Below are 18585 nucleotides of genomic sequence, written 5' to 3'. Positions count from 1 at the left end.
GCACATAGGAGGTGCTTGCTAAATGCAAGCTCCTTCCTTCTGCTGTACTTGGGCATTTTCTAGGGAGGATAGATCCAATGAGAGATGGTTTTCTTTAAAAAAGATGATTTTCTTTAAATGGCCTGACAGGAGGTTTGGAAGGAAACCAAATGCATACCAGCCACCTGAAATTAATACCAGTCACTTTTTCTGTTCAGAGCTAATGCCGGGGAGCCAGAGTGCTATGCCAATGCCAGCAGTTGTGGAGAAGGCAAAGGAAGGAAGGCCAGCAACCTGGGGCTGCTGAATCCCAGCTTGAGTCTCAGCCCAAGAAGGCAAGTGGTCTCTGTATGGTTTATGTCATTTGCTTGGAGAAAATGAGGTTAATATAGAAGTGCTGGGAGACAGGGAGTTGCTTCAGTTGTAAAGTAAATGTTGGTGTTTCTTTTATGTGTCAGGAAATAGGTAGGTATTTGTAGTACTGTTGTATTTTCCTAACATCAGCCCAGCCATAACATAATACGCTATCTATTGAAAATATATTATTTCTAAGACCCAGATACAATCAATCAGAATGTCTAGAGTGAGGCCAGGAATTTTTTTTTTTTAAGATTTTATTTATGTATTCATGAGAGTAACAGAGAAAGGCAGAGCACATGCAGAGGGAGAAGCAGGCTCCATACAGGGAGCCCGATGCGGGACTTGATCCCGGGACTCCAAGATCATGCCCTGGGCCGAAGGCAGGCACTAAACTGCTGAGCCACCCAGGGATCCCCTTGGAATCTTATTCTTAAGATTTTTAACAAATTCCCTAAGTAGAGGTGGATTTACTGTGAAATTAATGAAGCTTAAACTTCAAGATCCATGGGACTTGTATAAAGCTTGTATCTAATTTTGTATTTTTAAAATTTGTGTTCTTTTTCTAAAAAAAGGATACCACCAAATTTAAGAGTTCAGAACCCACAGTATATGTATCCATTCCTGCCTCTAGGTAACTCTTATATTCAACAAAGTTTAGGAATCCCTGCACTGAAAAGTTCGAATACATGGCAAAGTAGCTTCTTTCCTCCTGGCTTGGGCTTCCTGACAGCATCATAAAGCTCATACTGTCTTTTGGTGTCTAAAACTATTTCAGCATGGCTGTTTTAAATCCAGTTTCCCGGGATCCCTGGGTGGCGCAGCGGTTTGGCGCCTGCCTTTGGCCCAGGGCGCGATCCTGGAGACCCGGGATCGAATCCCATATCGGGCTCCCAGTGCATGGAGCCTGCTTCTCCCTCTGCCTGTGTCTCTGCCTCTCTCTCTCTCTGTGTGACCATCATAAATAAAGAAAAAATTTAAAAAATAAAAAAATAAAAAAAATAATAATAAATCCAGTTTCCCCATCAGAACTGGACTCAGCCTTTTTTTTTTTTTTTAAAGATTTTATTTATTTATTCATGAGAGACACAGAGAGAGAGAGATGCAGAGACACAGGCAGACAGAGAAGCAGACCCCATGCAGGAAGCCTCTTGTGGGACTCGATCCCGGGACTCCAGGATCATGCTCTGGGCCAAAGGCAGGCGCTCAACTGCTGAGCCACCCAGGCATCCCAAAATAAAAATAAAATTAAAAAGGAATCCACTTTTGTAGAATTATAGCATTGAGAATGGGTCTCAAAGATTATCTAGTCTAGAATGGTATACATGTCACTACTCTATGTTGGCTGCACATATCAATAATCAAGCACAGTGCACTAGAAGCTGAAAAAGTTTTGGACATCTAACACAGCATAGCGATTATAGTCAACAATACTGTATTATATACTTCAAAAGTGTTAAGAGACTAGATCTTAAATATTCTTGCCATAAAAAGAACTGATAATTATTATGACAAGACATGTTAGGGTGGTAATCATATTACAATATTTAAACGTATGCAGTTGGGCATCTGGGTGGCTCAGTTGGTTAAGTGTCTGCCTTTGGCTCAGATCATATCTCAGGGTCCTGGGATGGAGAACCTGCATCAGGCTCCCTGCTCAGTAGGGAGTCCACTTATCCCTCTGCCTGCCCGCCACTCATGCTCTCTCACTCTCTCAAATAAAACTTAAAAAACATATATATGCAGTAACATACTCAAACTTACACAATGTTATACGTAATTATATCTTAATCTTTAAAGCTGAAACACAGCTTTCTATCCAGCCATGGCACCAGAGCATTTCTTATCACAGTGCTTCAGGTACCCAATGCCAACTTAGTTGTCATCTCTGGTTTAGGTTAGTATTTTCTATAATCCAGTTTCTGCTAATATTGGATATGAGCTCATGTAAAGTAGCACTATTTAATAATAGGATGTATGTTTAGTTATTTACTCCAATCTGCATTATCATTTCTACTGAACACTAGAAGTAGGCCTGAAGGGGAATAAATAGTCCAGAGTTAGAGGTAACCATATAGTACCAACACTGATTGCACTCCTCCCATCAACAAAATAAGCTATTAAATGGTAAAGGTATTAACAAGGAAAAAAAAAAAAGCAATTTTATAGACATTATCTCATCTGAGCCTCACAAAAACTGTGGGAGGTAGCTAGAGCAGGTATCCACATGTTATTGATACTTAAACTAAAGCTCAGAGAGGTTGTGTGACATACAGCTGGTAGAAATAGAATCGAAATCCAAGTCTCTTATTCTTACGCTGAAATTTTACTGAAAGCCTTATATGCACCAAATTCACTACCTTTAAGAGGGTCACAGTCTTAAAAAAAAAAAAAAAAAAAAAAAAAAAGAGGGTCACAGTCTATGTTCACAATAGTGAACACAGAAAATCAGATGGGGGACATGGAATCCGTTATACTGAGAGGAGAATGGGATTAGTAAAAAATATTTGGACCACAGAGACTCAGATCTCTCTTTTCAAACAGCGAGATTGTGTGGGTCTGACTCGAGAAAATGAAGTAGAATCCCTGTGCATCTGGGATCCAAAGTAGCTGCATACCCAGAGCCTCTTCCACTCAGGGCAAACAGGTCAAGCAAGGGGTGGATGGGCCCCTATAATGGGTTATAGGCTCCAACCAATTGTAGGTTCTCATGCATAAATAACTGCACCTTGCTGATACTTTCTCAGTGTAAATACAATAACTTTTCCTAGAATTACTGGGTAACAAAGAGGCAAAATGATGTGTACTTGGAATTAAATGCGGTCTTATACTAAACCATCTCTTTGTTGGTACATGAAGGAACGCCCATTTGCATCCTTTATCGCTCATTTCTTTTCAATCCCTAGATTGGACAAGATGCTCCCAACTCATCAAACCCAAAAAAAGCTGCAGGGATCACTATCATCCACGACACATACTTCTGAAAAGCTCTTTTCTGCTTCACACATTGAATGAAGTTACTGCACTGTCTTCTCCCTATTATTAACCAATACTGGCAAGTTCTTGCAAATTCACTCATATCTTCAGCAGAGACATTACAATCAAATTGTAATGCCAGGTCAACAAAGGAAGAGCCTGGGCTTAGCAGTCAGATTTACCCTCATACCATTACTACTGTCTTAACCACAAGTCTCTGAGATTCATTTCGTACATCCACAAAAAAAGGGTATCTTTTCATCCCATCGAATGAGAACAAAAAGTATTCCCTCTGAGCACAATGGACCTATGGCTCTCTTTGACAGAAGTTTTAAACATGGCCTCCAAGTGGCAAAGTAGCCACTAGTATGGCACAGTTTACCAACTCCTCTATTATCCTCACAGCTCATTGCATGCTCACTGGGTCAACTGGTTTAGGGTGGGGGTTTCTGTTTTCCCAGGCTGATGTTCATAGGGTTTTATAATTTAGCCTCTGCTGTATATGGAGCTAGCTACACACTGGTGAGGGGAACGTGACCCTAAGCATTCCAGAAGTCTTCTTCTAAGTCATCCCCAAGGGGCTTAGGGACTGCATACAAATAGGACACACATGAGGTTTCCTGATAATCCACAACTTTTCATGTGGGCCTGACACTATATCCTAAACCATAATGCTGAGCTGTGTACATTTTGAACAAGGATTCCAGAGAAAAATGATTATGATCTTTCTTACAAAGGCACAGCTTTCAATCAAGTCTGACCTGACCAGTAAGTCTGGTGAGGAAGCAGAAATAGCTGATGTTAAAGGGAAAAGGCTAAAAAAAGGGAATGGCAGGAGGGATACAACTGCTGTCCTGCTTCTATTATAAGAATCTTGAAATCCTTCCATTTCATTTTGGCAAAATGTACCTGTTACTAAGTAATTCTATTTTCTTTCTTCTCTGGTAAAAACCACATACAAATTGTATCCTTCTCTTTCACTTCAGGCACTGTCCAAAAAAGTGATTCTCAAAACTATACCAACAGAGGAAAATATCTCACCTCAAGCCCTGATTTATTATTCAAGCTGATCCTGGAAGAGATGGAACAGATAACAAAGCATGGAAGAGATAGTTTTGAAAATACAGTAGGTGGAGAGGACAGACCACTGGGGCTGCCATTTGGATAAACGATTATTATTTGCACCCCACACTGATTCACAACATCACCTCCAGTTTATCCTGCCATCTGTGACTCAGTCTAACCACAAGACGGGAGGGCGGGGAGAAGCTTGCTTCTTCCCAAGACCACTAGGGAGGATGATTAAAAATATTCTATAGTTAGGAGTTCTTAATCTAGGACTGATGCTCACATTCATCCCCACCCTTCCCCGCCTCATCCACCACAGCATGTTCTTTAATCCAGAAACATGAGGTTCCCCAGGAGACCAAAGCTGTGGCAAAGTTTACATTTCTTAAATCTTCTGCAAGAGTGTAATTTGGGTAACATTTGTACTGACTATAAAAATTCACTGACGGAATCAGAATTGTTTATTTTGTTTCGTGGACTTGTTTCCTCTGACAAAGCAAGGCTCCTCTGAGAATTTTCTGACTCCCTAATTAGTTAACAGTTTTGAATTCCATATTCTCATACCAGTAGGGATCTTTGAAAACTGAGAGATGAGAGATAGCAGAAGAGAAGGGAGAACTCTCACGTGGACTTTGGGATGTGAACTTAAGTCTGCAGATCCCTTCACAGCAAGGCACAATTCTCCCTGTCACTCAGTTATAGTCTCAACTTGATAAAATACTGTTTCTAAGGAGTGCCAATTATTCTTCTGGGAAATGACAAGCCAGCGAGATTTTTATTGCAAATCCATTCTCATTAAGTTACCATACTTTATGTCTTTGATTATTAAAGTATATTCTCACTATAACAATTTTTAGGAAATGCTGGAAGGTACAAAGAGTAAGTGAAAACACAAGAAAGAAATTATACCTAATCCTCCCTCCCAGAGATAACCATTGAATAAATAAAATCTTTTATTTATTTATTTTAATATTTATTTTAATATTTATTTATTTTAATATTTATTTATTTACTCATGAGAGACACACAGAGAGGCAGAGAGCTAGGCAGAGGGAGAAGCAGGCTCCATGCAGGGAGCCTAATGAGGGACTTGATCCCTGGACCCCAGGATCATGCCCTGAGCCAAAGGTACACGCTCAATCACTGAGCCACCCAGGCGTCCCATAAATAAAACTTTAAAAAAAAAAAAAAAAAGTAACCTCTACACCCAACATAGGGCTCAAATTCATGATCCCAAGATCAAGAGTCACATGTTCTAATGACTGAGCCAGCCAGGCACCTTACTTGGCACAAGTATTAAGTTGTGTTTTTTTCTTTTTCTTTTTTTTTTTTTAATTTTTATTTATTTGTAATCGTCACAGAGAGAGAGAGAGAATGAGGCAGAGACACAGGCAGAGGGAGAAGCAGGCTCCATGCACCGGAAGCCCGACGTGGGATTTGATCCCGGGTCTCCAGGATCGCGCCCTGGGCCAAAGGCAGGCGCCAAACCACTGCGCCACCCAGGGATCCCTAAGTTGTGTTTTTTTTCAAGTCTTACAGTTGAGAAGACTGGAAGTCACTCTACCTTTTGAAGGACTTGAGTCATCCCAAAACTTTCTGATAGGCCCAAAGATTAAGGTGGGTAATTGCTTAGGACAGAAAAGGCACATTCCCAGAAACGTCTAATTTAAACTTTTAAAGATATTGCTGAATCACATTAATAATTGCAATTGTGTTAAAAGCATAACTTTCTTCAATATAAAGACTTAAAATATACAACAATTTTATATCTTTATGTTGCCATTTCTTCATTTTTAACCCGTGATTCATTTACACACCTGTGATCTCAAAAATCAAAGTGACCTCTGAACCTCTGAAAGGCCTAAGCAGGCGATTAGCCTCTCTCCTTTTCTGGGTTACTAATCAGAGAGAGACTTACGGATGGTTCTATCCTAATCATTCTCTACCCCCATCCTTCTTATTTTATTGTATCTTTGAGCAGTGTTCAACAGATTCTGACCCAAAGCACTTTTCCTATGTTTACACCCAGAAATAGTCCTTTTCCAAAGGAGAGTTGTTATATGTACTTATGAGTAGAAGCTAGGAACCCTTCTTTTTTCTTTACCTTGGACCAGTTTACAGTCTTACAGCCCCTCCTCCCCTCACTCTCAGATCCTCCATTTCTGTATCTACACTTCCCCTCCACTCTCAGAAAGGATTCTATTTCTGGAGTTCACCCATGCTGCTCCATGTTGCTATTTATCTTTTACTGTATACTACCTAGTTCTTATGCTTGAAGCCTGTAGTTGCTGTGTTAATTTGAATTGATCTGTATTACTCTGAATCAAAGCACCATATGCATAGCAAATACTCAAAAGATATGTTGATAATGTCACTCCACTAAATGGATAGCTGAGGGTAGCATAACTGACTTCCTAGAAGAAAATGAAGTAATCTTTATTTTAAATCAAAGCTGCTATTGGTTACCAGGTAAATGCAAACCAAAGAGAGGCCATCCTGGAATTGTTGCTAATACTTGAATTCATCTCTCTGGACTTATATTTTTTTGTCATATTTCTTTATCCTTTCATCTTTCTCTTCCTGTTCCTTATTCTAACACTTTCCTTTTTCCTTCTTTTCCTTTTACATATTCAGTGACGTGACTTACAAGTCATCTAATAACAGAAATTTCCCTTAACTGGAATTCCTAGAGAACTTGGATCCATGTCAATAGTTAGATTTCAGGTCCCCAAAGCCTTTTTTCTAACTAACCTCCACTCATCTGGTAGAGTGTAGCAACAGGTAGATCTTGGGCTGAAATATACGTTTACCAGAATCTTGTGAATTTGCGCCACCCAGTGGCCAAAGTCACTAACTTCATCCTCTGAAAAAAGTGGGCACAAAAAAAGTAAAATAAGCAAATGTAAACAAATGTGAGGTCCATATGTATTATTGCTCCAAAGGGAAAAAATTCATAACCACAAAATTATGGCCTACTTTAAGTCTCTTTTCTAAGATTTAAAGTAGGATAGAGAAGGATATGTTCAGAGGTATAGTGTCAGTGTCACGGTCTCCACAGAATAAGATGATATCCCAAAGACTCTCCAAGGATTTATTCAGGTCACTACTGCTCTCTAACGTACTGGAAAAGAAGAATAAACAGTGCAGACTATACTATAAAATCCTTATTGCCCTCTAGAAGAAATAAATATTCAATAGAAGAAATACTTCTCAATCTGAAGCCTTATAAACTATACATATAATAATACCAGAAAGCAGTTTATTTCTTTAACAAAGAATTTTCTTAGCAGGTGCCTGGGTGGCTCAGTCAGGTAAGCATACAACTCTTGATCTCAGCTCAGGTTTGTTTTTTAAAGATTTTATTTATTTATTTATTTGAGAGAAGGGGGCAGAGAGCACAGAGGGAGAGAAGCAGACTCCTCACAGAGCAGAGAGCCCGATGCAGGAATTGATCCTAGAACCCCAAGATCATGACCTGAGCCAAAGGCAGATGCTTAACCAACTGAGCCACCCAGGCACCCTCAGCTCAGGTCTTGATCTCAGGGTTCTAAGTTCAAGCCTTGCATTGGGGTCCACACTGAGCATGGAGACTAGTTAAAAAAAATATTAAAATGAATTTTTTAAAGACATGTCTATGTCTAGGACATGTGACAAGGAATAGAATTCATGGGTTGTAGGATACATATATCTTCAACTTTGCTAGATCGCATATGGTTCTCTAAAGTGGCTGTACCAAATACGTTCCCACCAGCAGTAAAGTACTATTCCACTATCTCCCTAACTTAAAAATCTCAGACTTTAAAATTTTTGCCAATCTTACTGCTATGAAGTAGTGTGTCATTGTTGTCCTTCTGTATATTTTCCTGCTTCATAGTGAGATTGAGTATCCTTCCATATATTTGCACTCAGGTTTTCTCTTGCTTGCTTATATCCTCCCCCCCCTCCTTTTTAAAAGATTTTTAATTTATTTACTCATGAGAGACAGAGAGAGAGAAAGGGGCAGAGACATAGGCAGAGGGAGAAACAGGCTCCATGCAGGGAGCCCGATGTGGGACTCAATCCTGGGACCCCAGGATCACACTCCGAACCAAGGGCAGACACTCAACCACTGAGCCACCCAGGTGTCCCACCTTCCCCCTTTTGGGTTGTTATTTTTTTTTTCTAAGATTTTATTTTTAAGTAATCTACTCCCAACATGGGGCTCAAACTCACAACCTCAAGATCAAGAGTTCCATGCTCTACTGACTAAGCCAGCCAGGAGCCCCCATTAGTCTTCTTTTACAGTTACAGAAGTCTGTATTCTTGACTATATTCTTGGACACTAATCCTTTGTCTGTGAAACATGTTACAATCAAAAGTGTATTTCTAAGATATTATTCCCCAACGTGCAGTTTTATACATTAAAAAAAAAAAAAATCATCAGGCTCTGAAGCTCCAGGAATCCTATTTAGCTCCAAGAATTGGTTTTGACTTTGCCTTCTATAGCTGCATTTAAAAAGCTGTTTGAGGGCAGCCCGGGTGGTTCAGCAGTTTAGTGCTACCTTCAGCCCACGGCCTGATCCTGGAGACCTGGGATCGAGTCCCATGTCAGGCTCCTTGCATGTAGCTTGTTTCTCCCTCTGCCTGTGTCTCTGCCTCTCTCTCTGTCTCTCACAAATAAATAAAATCTTTTAAAAAATAAATAAAAAGCTGTTTGACACATCTAAAACTGCCACAAAACTGAACATATTTCTTAGAAGGATTTCAAGGACTGCCATCTTGAAGGACTCTGCTTTGCCAACACATACATGACAAGGTAAGAGTTGGGTCATCAGATTGTTCCAACCCTATTCAATTCTTTATGGCAGGAAAAGGAAAAAAAGCAGGTCTCATAAAGCTACTAAAATCTGTCATTGTCGTATTCTGAAATTAAACCAGCTAAGTAATGCACAGGTTCAATTTGAATGATTTACTTAGATATTTTTTCCCTAGGCATTTATAATGACTCCACAGTGTTGAAAAGATTTGCAACATGCAGGGATAGCTAAACTCCTAGGCCTATTTTCCACTAAAAAGCACAGAACTCTTGCAGGGTAAGCCACAAAGTACCTTTGCCCAACATTTTTATTTATCTAAGCACAGAGAAGATGAACTCTGGCAGAACAGACAGTTCATGTGCCAGAGCAACATCGCAACAGGGGAGTGTGGCCTCCTTTTCTCTCTGCTGTGATGTCACTGTTTACCCTTTCAGCTCCCTCCTCCATATGGAGCTAGGAAATAATCTGATTCCCATACCTACACTTTCAATGAAATCTTTTCACTTCTACCTACTCACTCTTCCTGTGTATTAGGTTTAAACCTTTGTCCTCTAACTGTAGATAGAAATAATATGTAACATTTCATGCACATCTATTATGTAAGAACAAAAGCTTTGTCTTCTGCTAAAGTAACATTAGGAAAACAGGTTAAGGAGCATATCACTGGTCTAAACTACCACAAGAGCCTCTATCTCCCCATAGTTGCTCTTTTGTCTCTCTTTAGTCTGCACACAGTTCTCCACACTGTAGCCAAGAATGAGTTTTCAACACGCAAATTTGATCCTGTTACTCTTCTGCTGAAAACCATTCAGTGACTTCCCACTGTGTCAGGATAAAGCCCTAAATCCTTAACAAGACTGCTAAGGCCCTGAATAGTCTAGCCTGTCTCCTTCACCAGTCTCATCTCCCTTCACTGTGCTGCTTCAGCCTCAGTGGACCAGCTTCCTTCTTTCTTGCCTCAGAGCCTATGCTGTTCTCCATGCCTCCAATGCCATTTCCATTCCCTTACTCCTCCTTCCCGTTCCTTTACCACTCTTTGCCTATTTAACTCATACTTCAGATCCTGGCTCAACAGCCACCTCTTTCGCAGAGTCCTCCCTGACCTCCCAAACTCCACCAGGTTTACCGTGTAAATTTCCTCCATGCTGGGGCACCTGGGGCTGTCGGTTAAGCGGTTAAGCAACCACCTTTGGCTTGGGTTACAACCCCAGGGTCCTGGGATGGAGCCCCATGTTGAGCTCCCTGCTCAGTGGGGAGGCTCCTTCTCCCTCTCCTTCTGCTTGCTGCTCCTCCTGCTTGTTCTCTCTCTCTGTAAAATAAATAAATAAAATCTTTAAAAAAATAAAAATAAAAAAATATAAAGAAATAAAAAAATAAAATAAAATAAAATAAAATCTTAAAAAAATTTTTTTTGTTTTACTTTCCTCCATGGAATTCATCTGTTTGCAATTGTTCTCCTGCAGCATTTGATAGATGCCTCTCTCATAGATGTGAGCTACACGGAGAACAGGGACCATGCCTATTTTACTTACATTGTGTCCCTAGTTCTAGAGCTGTGTCTGACATGTGTAGGGACTGTGTAAATAACTGCCCTTAATGAATGATGAGACAAATGGGGGCTGAGTTGGTTCCCTTCCCAGACTCTCTTTCCTTCAAGGTTCCAAGATCTTGGAAATTTATAAACCATCTTCTCTGTGTCCTCCCTTCTTTTACCATGAGTCACCAGCCTGGCCCCCATCTCACTTAACCCTCTGAAGGAACTACAATTACTAGAGAAAACGGAGGATCAGACATTTGCCTAAGGTCCCAGAGCTAGTAAGGAACAGAGCTAGGATTCCAATGCAAAATGACCTCAAAATCTCTGCACTCTTCACCACTACATATAAGCCCTGCCAATATATCTTCCATTGATATTTCTCTTGACTAAGTGTTCCTTATCTACTTGTTTTTATTAGGAGGATTAGCCCTTTTTGATATGAGTTACAAACATTTTTCTATTTTGTCATTTATGTTTGACATTGCTTAAGGTGTTATTTTGTTTGGCAGGCTTAGGTCATGATCCTGGGGTCCTGGGATCAAGCCCCATATCAGGCTCCTTGCTCAGTGAAGATTCTGCTTCTTCCTCTCCCTCTGCCTACCACTCAGCCTGCTTGTGCTCGCTCTATGTCAAATAATAAAATCTTAAATTTTTTTTTTCCTTCCCTGTGCCAAGATTCTAAAGGAATTTCCTCATATTTTCTGTTTCCAGTTTTTATATTTTTATTTAAACATTTCATCCATTTGGAGTTTATCCTGGTGTGAGGTACAGATTGACATTTTTTCTCAAATTGTTATCCAGTTGTCCACACCATTTATTGAGTAGCTCACCTTTACTATAGACTAAGTTCCTATATATATTCTGGTTTACTTCTATACTTTTTTTAACCTTTATCTTTGACTTCTCTGTAGTATTTGGCACTGTTTTCTCTGTAGTATTTGGCACTGTTGATTAATTCATTTTCTTGGATGTACTTTCAGTGCTATCTTGCTGTTGAATGGTAAATAAACATGTACTCAGGGAACTAGCAAATCAGGGGCAGCAAAATAATAATGAAGAAGATATAATTGCATAGGAAAAATAAGAACTTTGCTCTTACACATCCTTTATAGCTTGTAATATTTTTATCTTAAAAATTAAAAAAATATTTTTTAGATTTTACTCATTTATTTGAGAGAGAGAGAGGGAGGAGGAATAGAGCAGGAGGAAGAGGGACAAGCAGACTCCATGCTCAGAGTGGAGCCCCACACAAGGCTCAATCCCACGACTCAGAGATCATGATCTGAGCTGAAACCAAGAGTCGGAATCTTAACCAACTGAGCCATCCAAGCACCCCTAAAAAAAATTTTTTTAAATAAACTCTACGCCCAATGTGGGGCTCCAACTTATGACCCTGAGATCAAGAATCACATGCTCAGGGATCCCTGGGTGGCGCAGCGGTTTGGCGCCTGCCTTTGGCCCAGGGCGCGATCCTGGAGACCCAGGATCGAATCCCATGTCGGGCTCCCGGTGCATGGAGCCTGCTTCTCCCTCTGCCTGTGTCTCTGCCTCTTTCTCTCTCTCTCTGTGTGACTATCATAAATAAATAAAAATTAAAAAAAAAATAAAAAAGAATCACATGCTCAAAAAAAAAAAAAAGAAAAAGAAAAAGAATCACATGCTCTACTGAGTCAGCCAGCCCAGGGCTTCAAAATCTCCACCAGTTTGTGCTAACTCCCTAATCTGTGTATCTGATCTAGACCTCTCCCCTTTAGTTTTTGAATCTGCCTAGTGAAGGTTACCTGTACATCCTATAGACACTTCAAACTCAACATATCCAGAACCAAACCTGCCCCTTTCCCTTCAGGTCTGCCCTTTGCCTGATGGTCCCTCTCTTGGTGAGCAGTGCTATAATCCATCTAGTCAACCACACTGTACATCTGAAAATCATCTTTAATTCTACCACTTATCACTTTTATCCCCCTAATTAATTGCTTCTTAAACACCTTAAATCCATTTCTTCTTCCTCATCCCCATTCCAATGGTTCTAGTTCAAGCTCTCATTTCTCACTTGAATTGCTAAAACCCCTGACCCTTCATTTTGCTACTTTTCAGTCCCTATCAGTGCCAGAGAGATTTAGGTCTAAAATCCAGACAAGTGATAACACTGCTCCCCAACTCAAAATGCTTCCCAGGCTCTCCATGGTCTCTGAGTAAAATGTAAAACCTGCTATGGTCTGACCTCTATCTACCCATATAGCATCATGTACAGCAACCCCCCTTTCTTGTTCTCTGTACTCCACTCATATAGACCAAATTGGGCACAAATTTGAATAATTTGTTCCTTCTGCTTGGAATTTCCTTTCCACTCTTCTCCAAGACTTAACTCATCACTTCCTAGAGACTTAGATCTTTTTTTTTTTTTTAAGATTTTATTTTATTTATTCATAGAGACAGAGAGAGGGGCAGAGACACAGGCAGAGGGAGAAGCAGGCACCACAGAGAGCCTGACATGGGACTCGATCCCGGGTCTCCAGGATCACGCCCTGGGCTGCAGGCGGCGCTAAACCGCTGCGCCACCGGGGCTGCCCGAGACTTAGATCTTAATTATTCTTGGAGCCCTTAGTGTACCTAGCACATCTCTGTTATAACACATATGTCTTGTATTGTGATTATTTTCGTGCCTATTTGTCTCCCCAACTGGACAGTGAGCATCTTTTTGAGAGCAGAGACTATTTTATTAATCTTTGAACCTCTAGTACTTTGCACAGTCCTTGGCCTAAAGCAAGGCTAAATAATATTTGCAGAGTAAAGGAATGAACACATAAGAATGTTCTAGAAGTTTCAAACAAAAAGATATGTCTATAGCTTGATTTATAGAAGACTAGTAGGTTGTCTGTCAGAAGGCTTCTCAGGCTGTTTTACAGGCTTAGAAACCCAAATTTTCGACACATAGATAATGTTCCCATTATTTAGGAGCATATTCACACTAACCAAGCTTATCTGTAAATTTATCAATTTATTAATTACAACTAGTAATTGTCATATATACAAAAATACTGTTCTCTGTTTAACTAGCATATCCTGAACCTGAAGGGTAAGCCTGTATGGGGAGCTGCATTATTCATGCATAATTGTTTGCACTCTTAATGGAAGAAAATAAAATTGTATTCTTGAGGGGCAAAAAAGATCTTACTCTCTTTATATATAAAGTACAGGTAGGGATGCCTGGGCGGCTCAGCGGTTGAGCATCTGCCTTTGGCTCAGGGCATGATCCCGGGGTCATGATCAGTTTAACTCCCAGACTGATTCTTTCTTAAAGAATCAGAATTAGGGGGATCCCTGGGTGGCTCAGTGGTTTAGTGCCTGCCTTTGGACCAGAGTGTGATCTTGGAGTCTCGGGATGGAGCCTGCTTCTCCCTCTGCCTGTGTCTCTGCCTGCCTCTCTCTCTCTCTCTCTCTCTCATGAATAAATAAAATATTTTTAAAAACTAAAGTACAGGTAGATACATAATATGTAAACAGATATCTATCTAGCATATCTGTAGTATTAAAACTTCACGAGGGGAAGCAATTAGAAAAAAAAAATGTCTAAAAGCCTCTTCAGGGATGACAGTAATGATAAAAAGCTTGAAAAACACTAGTTTAACTCCCAGACTTCTCTAGGTGGCTCAGCAGTTTAGCACCTGCCTTCGGCCCAGGGTGTGATCCTGGAGTCCCGGGATGGAGTCCCGCATTGGGCTCCCTGCATGGAGCCTGCTTCTCCCTCTGCCTGTGTCTCTGCCTCTCTCTCTCTCTCTCTCTCTCTCTCTCTGTCTCTCATGAATAAATAAAAACTTTAAAAAAATCAGAATTAAAAGAGTTAATTCTAAAATTCAAATATTTGATGGCATTAGGCTGACATGGTGTCTCTACAATATCATAGCCTATAACAGGGCAATTACACATGAAAGTCATTGGCCAAGGCTCCTTTCCTTGAATGGGCACTCAGAAAGCTTCCATAGACTTTAACTCTTCCATTACTAACTAAAGCCTCCCTCCTTCAGATGACTCATTCTCCCTTTGGATTACATATTTGGCATTTCTCAGGAGCCAATACACTTCCTAAAAAATCTTTACATATCTTCGTTGGGATCCATTACTTTCTGAGGTTGTATAAAATAGTGATTACAAGCTGTAGATAAAAGTTTGAATCTCTACTATGCTGCTTGTTTACACTGAGCATTTGTTTCTGCATCAGTAAAATGGCAGTAACAACACCTCCCTTAATGGGTTTTTAAGGACTAAAATGAGAAAATATATATAGAAAGCCTTAAGCAATAGCTATTTTTAGTACCAAAATTGGGATGAGAACCCTGCTGTGTTATTTTGAAAGTATGCTTGTGTGTGTGTGCATGATTAAACAGTAAAGAGGGAAAATGGTTGTCCTTGGCATAAAGATTCTAGAAAATTAATAAAGTGAGCGGACAAATACTGAAAAATGTGTTTTGCTATGTAAAGATAACCAATTACAGTCATTTATGGAAACGGTACTTAACATTTAAGACCTAATTATCATGCAGCACAATAACAATTACATATATCATTAAATATGCATCAGATTAACCTTGTAAGTTTTATTTGACTGTAATAGTAAAGTACTCATTCTGTACTCTAAGGAACAGTCTTATAGTTAATTGCTCACAATGTATAATTCTGTTCACTATTTACATTAAGTAAATGGGACATAGCTCCTAAATTCATCTGCACAATCCAGAGGTAAAGCTGGATTATCCATTTTTTTTTTTATTTTAAGATTTTATTGATTCATGAGGGACACACAGAGAGAGAGGCAGAGACACAGGCAGAGGGAGAAGCAGGCTCCATGCAGGGAGCCCGACCTGGGACTTGATCCCAGGTCTCCAGGATCACACCCCGGGCTGAAGGTGGTGCTAAACCACTGAGCCACCTGGGCTGCCCCATGAATTATCCATTCTTGATTGCAACTATGCATCTGTTCTGTGACCTGTGAGATAAATAAAGTACATTCCCTTTAATTATGTATAGTAAGTTGCTAAAGAAGCAAGTAGCAAAAGAAATTCCATTTAATTGCTCAGTGTTCTGGAAACCTACCGGTTTCTAGTAGGTAGATATGATTCAAAAAACAAAAAAATTCTAATGTTGAGCGTTGGCCAACTCAGCCTTATACAACTTCTAAACAAGCCCAGGGTCACCCTATGGAGCACTTCTAGAATTAGAATTAGAATTTATTTGACTCCTACCATGAACTAGGTATTTTATATATATAGTCATATCCTTACAAAACTCTTATGAATTAGGTATTATAATTCTCATTTTTTGCAAGAAGAGAAAAAAGGCACAGAAAGATAATAACTTGCCTAAATACTTGATGGTAGTAAAAGGCAGTAGTTAAATTTTGTAGTTAAATTTTTCTGATAAACAGAAGTCACTCAACAATACATACCTAGTTCACCTACCTTTTTGGATTCTACCCAAAGCCTGATGACTCATGAGACAGATATTCTGCACTTTTCATAGATTAAAAAAAAAAAAAGTCAAGATGGTGAGCAAGAGGCAGAAGAGATGGGTGGCATTATTAAAATCCTGATATCTGCTAACTCTTCAGTTTTAAATAGTCAGAGGCAAGTTATTAGTTACATTTGGCCAGATCTGGTTTTCATTCTGGCTGTGCTATCTAGTACCTAAATGACTTTAGCCAAGTGGATTTACCTTTCTGAGTCTTATTTTTCCTTATCTGTAAAGCAGGGCCTTTAGCAAAAATGTTTTTTCCCCTCTTGTTCACCTCTGAGATCTTGAGGGCCCTCTTAGAGCAACTCAGATATGGCACCATGTGAAGAAATGGCTACAAAGACCTTACATTTCTGTAAATAAATTAGCAGGAGTGCTTCAACCTTTTCTCTGCGGACTCGTCATAGTTGGGGTGGATCAAGTTAAATAGTCTAGGAAACTTCTGGGAAAAAAAAGATTGATTCCTTAACTCCTTTGACTAGGGTGGCCACAAAGAGAGAAAGATAAGGAGGCAGGAAGAGGGAGGCAATGCTCCTGAATGTTAAGAGGCAGCAACAGAGCCTGAGGAGGCTGGAACCAGACCTGAAGTGGGCTACTGGGGAGACTGCGCTTCTGTGAAAGCAACTTGGTAGATGTGAAATCAAAGAGCTGAGAACTAAGAGCTGTAGTTCTTGAGGCTCATGCCTATTGTGGGGTGAAACCCTCTCTACTGAGCATGTCACAGGAAGATTCTTTGCCTTGTAGAGCCCTTGTAATTGGCGAAGAGCTCTGCTCCAGGACCTACATCTCTCGATAACTTTATTAGGTATACCTCAGAGCTTAAAGGAGAGAAGTGGAACCCCACAAGAAAGCATAGATTTTTAGACTTTGTTTTTATCTATTTGTATACCAAACTACAAAGAACCACCTCAGAAGAAAAATGAGTATTAGATGAGATAAAGTTTATAAAGACTTTCAGCACTCAGGACAAGTAACTAGAAATGATAAAGAATGGGACACCTGGGTGGCTCAGTGGTTGAGCATGATCCCAAAGTCCCAGGATCAAGTTCCACATAGCACTCCCCGTGGGGAGCCTGCTTCTCCCTCTGCCTATGTCTCTGCCTCTCTCTGTGTCTCTCATGAATAAATAAATAAAATATTTTTTAAAAAAAGAAATGATAGAGAATGATTTTTTTTTTTTTTAAGATTTTATTTATCTATTCATGAGAGACAGAGAGAGAGAGAGGCACAGAGACACAGGCAGAGAGAGGGGCAGGGTCCATGCAGGGAGCCTGATGTAGGACTCAACCCTGGGTCTCCAGGATCACGCCCTGGGCCAAAGGCGGCACTAAACCGCTGAGCCACCAGAGCTGCCCGAGAATTATTTCCATAGAGAGAAGCTCAGAAATTACACTTTTGATTCTAAACACAGCAGCTTGGGATGCCTAGGTGACTTGTAGGTTAAGCTTCTGCTTTCAGCTCAAGTCATGATCTTGGAGCCCAGAGACTGAGCCCCACTAGGGCTCTCTTTTTAGAGGGGAATCTACTTCTCCCTCTCTGAACCTTCCCCTGCTTGTGCACGCTCTCACTGTTGCTCACTCTCTACCCCTCTCAAATAAACAAAATCTTCAAAAAACAAAAAATCACAGCAGCTTAACAGTTGAAGAGGAGCTGTTGGAATATTCTTCACTCAGTCAATGGCAACTGCATTACAGACCCTGGCATTAGGATACAATTTTCCCTTCGGGTTTCAAGTTCAAAGGCCAACCTCCTCCATTAAGGATGGAAGGGCTTGGGGTACCTGGATGGTTCAGTCAGTTAGGCACCCCACTCTTAATATGGTTATGGTCTCAGGATGGAAGGGCTTGGGGTACCTGGATGGTTCAGTCAGTTAGGCACCCCACTCTTAATATGGTTATGGTCTCAGGTTATAGACATGTTCAGTGAGGGGAGAAAGAAGGCGCTCAGTCATCTCAAGTGAAATACAAAGTGCTCTGAAAGCATATTGAAGAGTTACTTAACCCTGAGTTTGGCAGGGTCAGGAAAGATGTTCCTAAGGAAGTGATGTCTAGGTTGAAGTGGAAGTGCCCTGGTAAAGGAAGCCTGGAAGTAACAGTGCGAGAAGGAAATAGAGGTATTTCTGTCTGGCTGGGGAATGAAGAATAAGCTGGTGTGGTGCTGACAGAGAAATATGAAGACACAAGGCCCTGAAGGGCCTTCTACAAAGGCTGACCATATAATTTATTGTACAAACTGAGATATTTTTCTTTTCTTTTTGTTTTTAGAGAGGAAGAGAGAGGTAGGGGAGAGGGGCAGAGGGAGAGCTAGAACCTTAAGCAGGTTGCACATCGAGCATGGAGCCCGACTCGGGGCTTGATCTCACAA

At 40.3% G+C, this 18585-nt stretch overlaps 2 protein-coding genes across 12 annotated transcripts in view; one reads left to right on the top strand and one right to left on the bottom strand.

Moving 5' to 3' along the window:
• The window catches only part of C16H17orf78 (chromosome 16 C17orf78 homolog), a 47545-nt gene extending 43484 nt beyond the window's left edge, over positions 1-4061 (top strand). Inside the window, 2 exon segments of the mRNA XM_077852309.1 lie at positions 198-314; positions 3243-4061. Coding sequence (XP_077708435.1) covers positions 198-314; positions 3243-3320 — 195 coding nt within the window. The 3' untranslated portion in view covers positions 3321-4061.
• ACACA (acetyl-CoA carboxylase alpha) overlaps positions 1-18585 on the bottom strand; it is a 283732-nt gene that overhangs the window by 260754 nt on the left and 4393 nt on the right. For 5 of the 11 annotated variants that reach the window (XM_077852296.1, XM_077852303.1, XM_077852302.1 and 2 more), the window contains one exon: positions 10303-10485. The exons of the other annotated variants lie outside the window; for them this stretch is intronic. The gene's annotated coding sequence lies outside the window, so the exon portion shown is untranslated. The remainder of the gene's footprint in view (positions 1-10302; positions 10486-18585) is intronic. 11 annotated transcript variants of the gene reach the window in all.

Source organism: Canis aureus, chromosome 16 (genome assembly GCF_053574225.1).
Source record: "Canis aureus isolate CA01 chromosome 16, VMU_Caureus_v.1.0, whole genome shotgun sequence".
NCBI classification, from domain to species: domain Eukaryota; kingdom Metazoa; phylum Chordata; class Mammalia; order Carnivora; family Canidae; genus Canis; species Canis aureus.
This window is presented reverse-complemented; position numbering and strand designations above follow the sequence as displayed.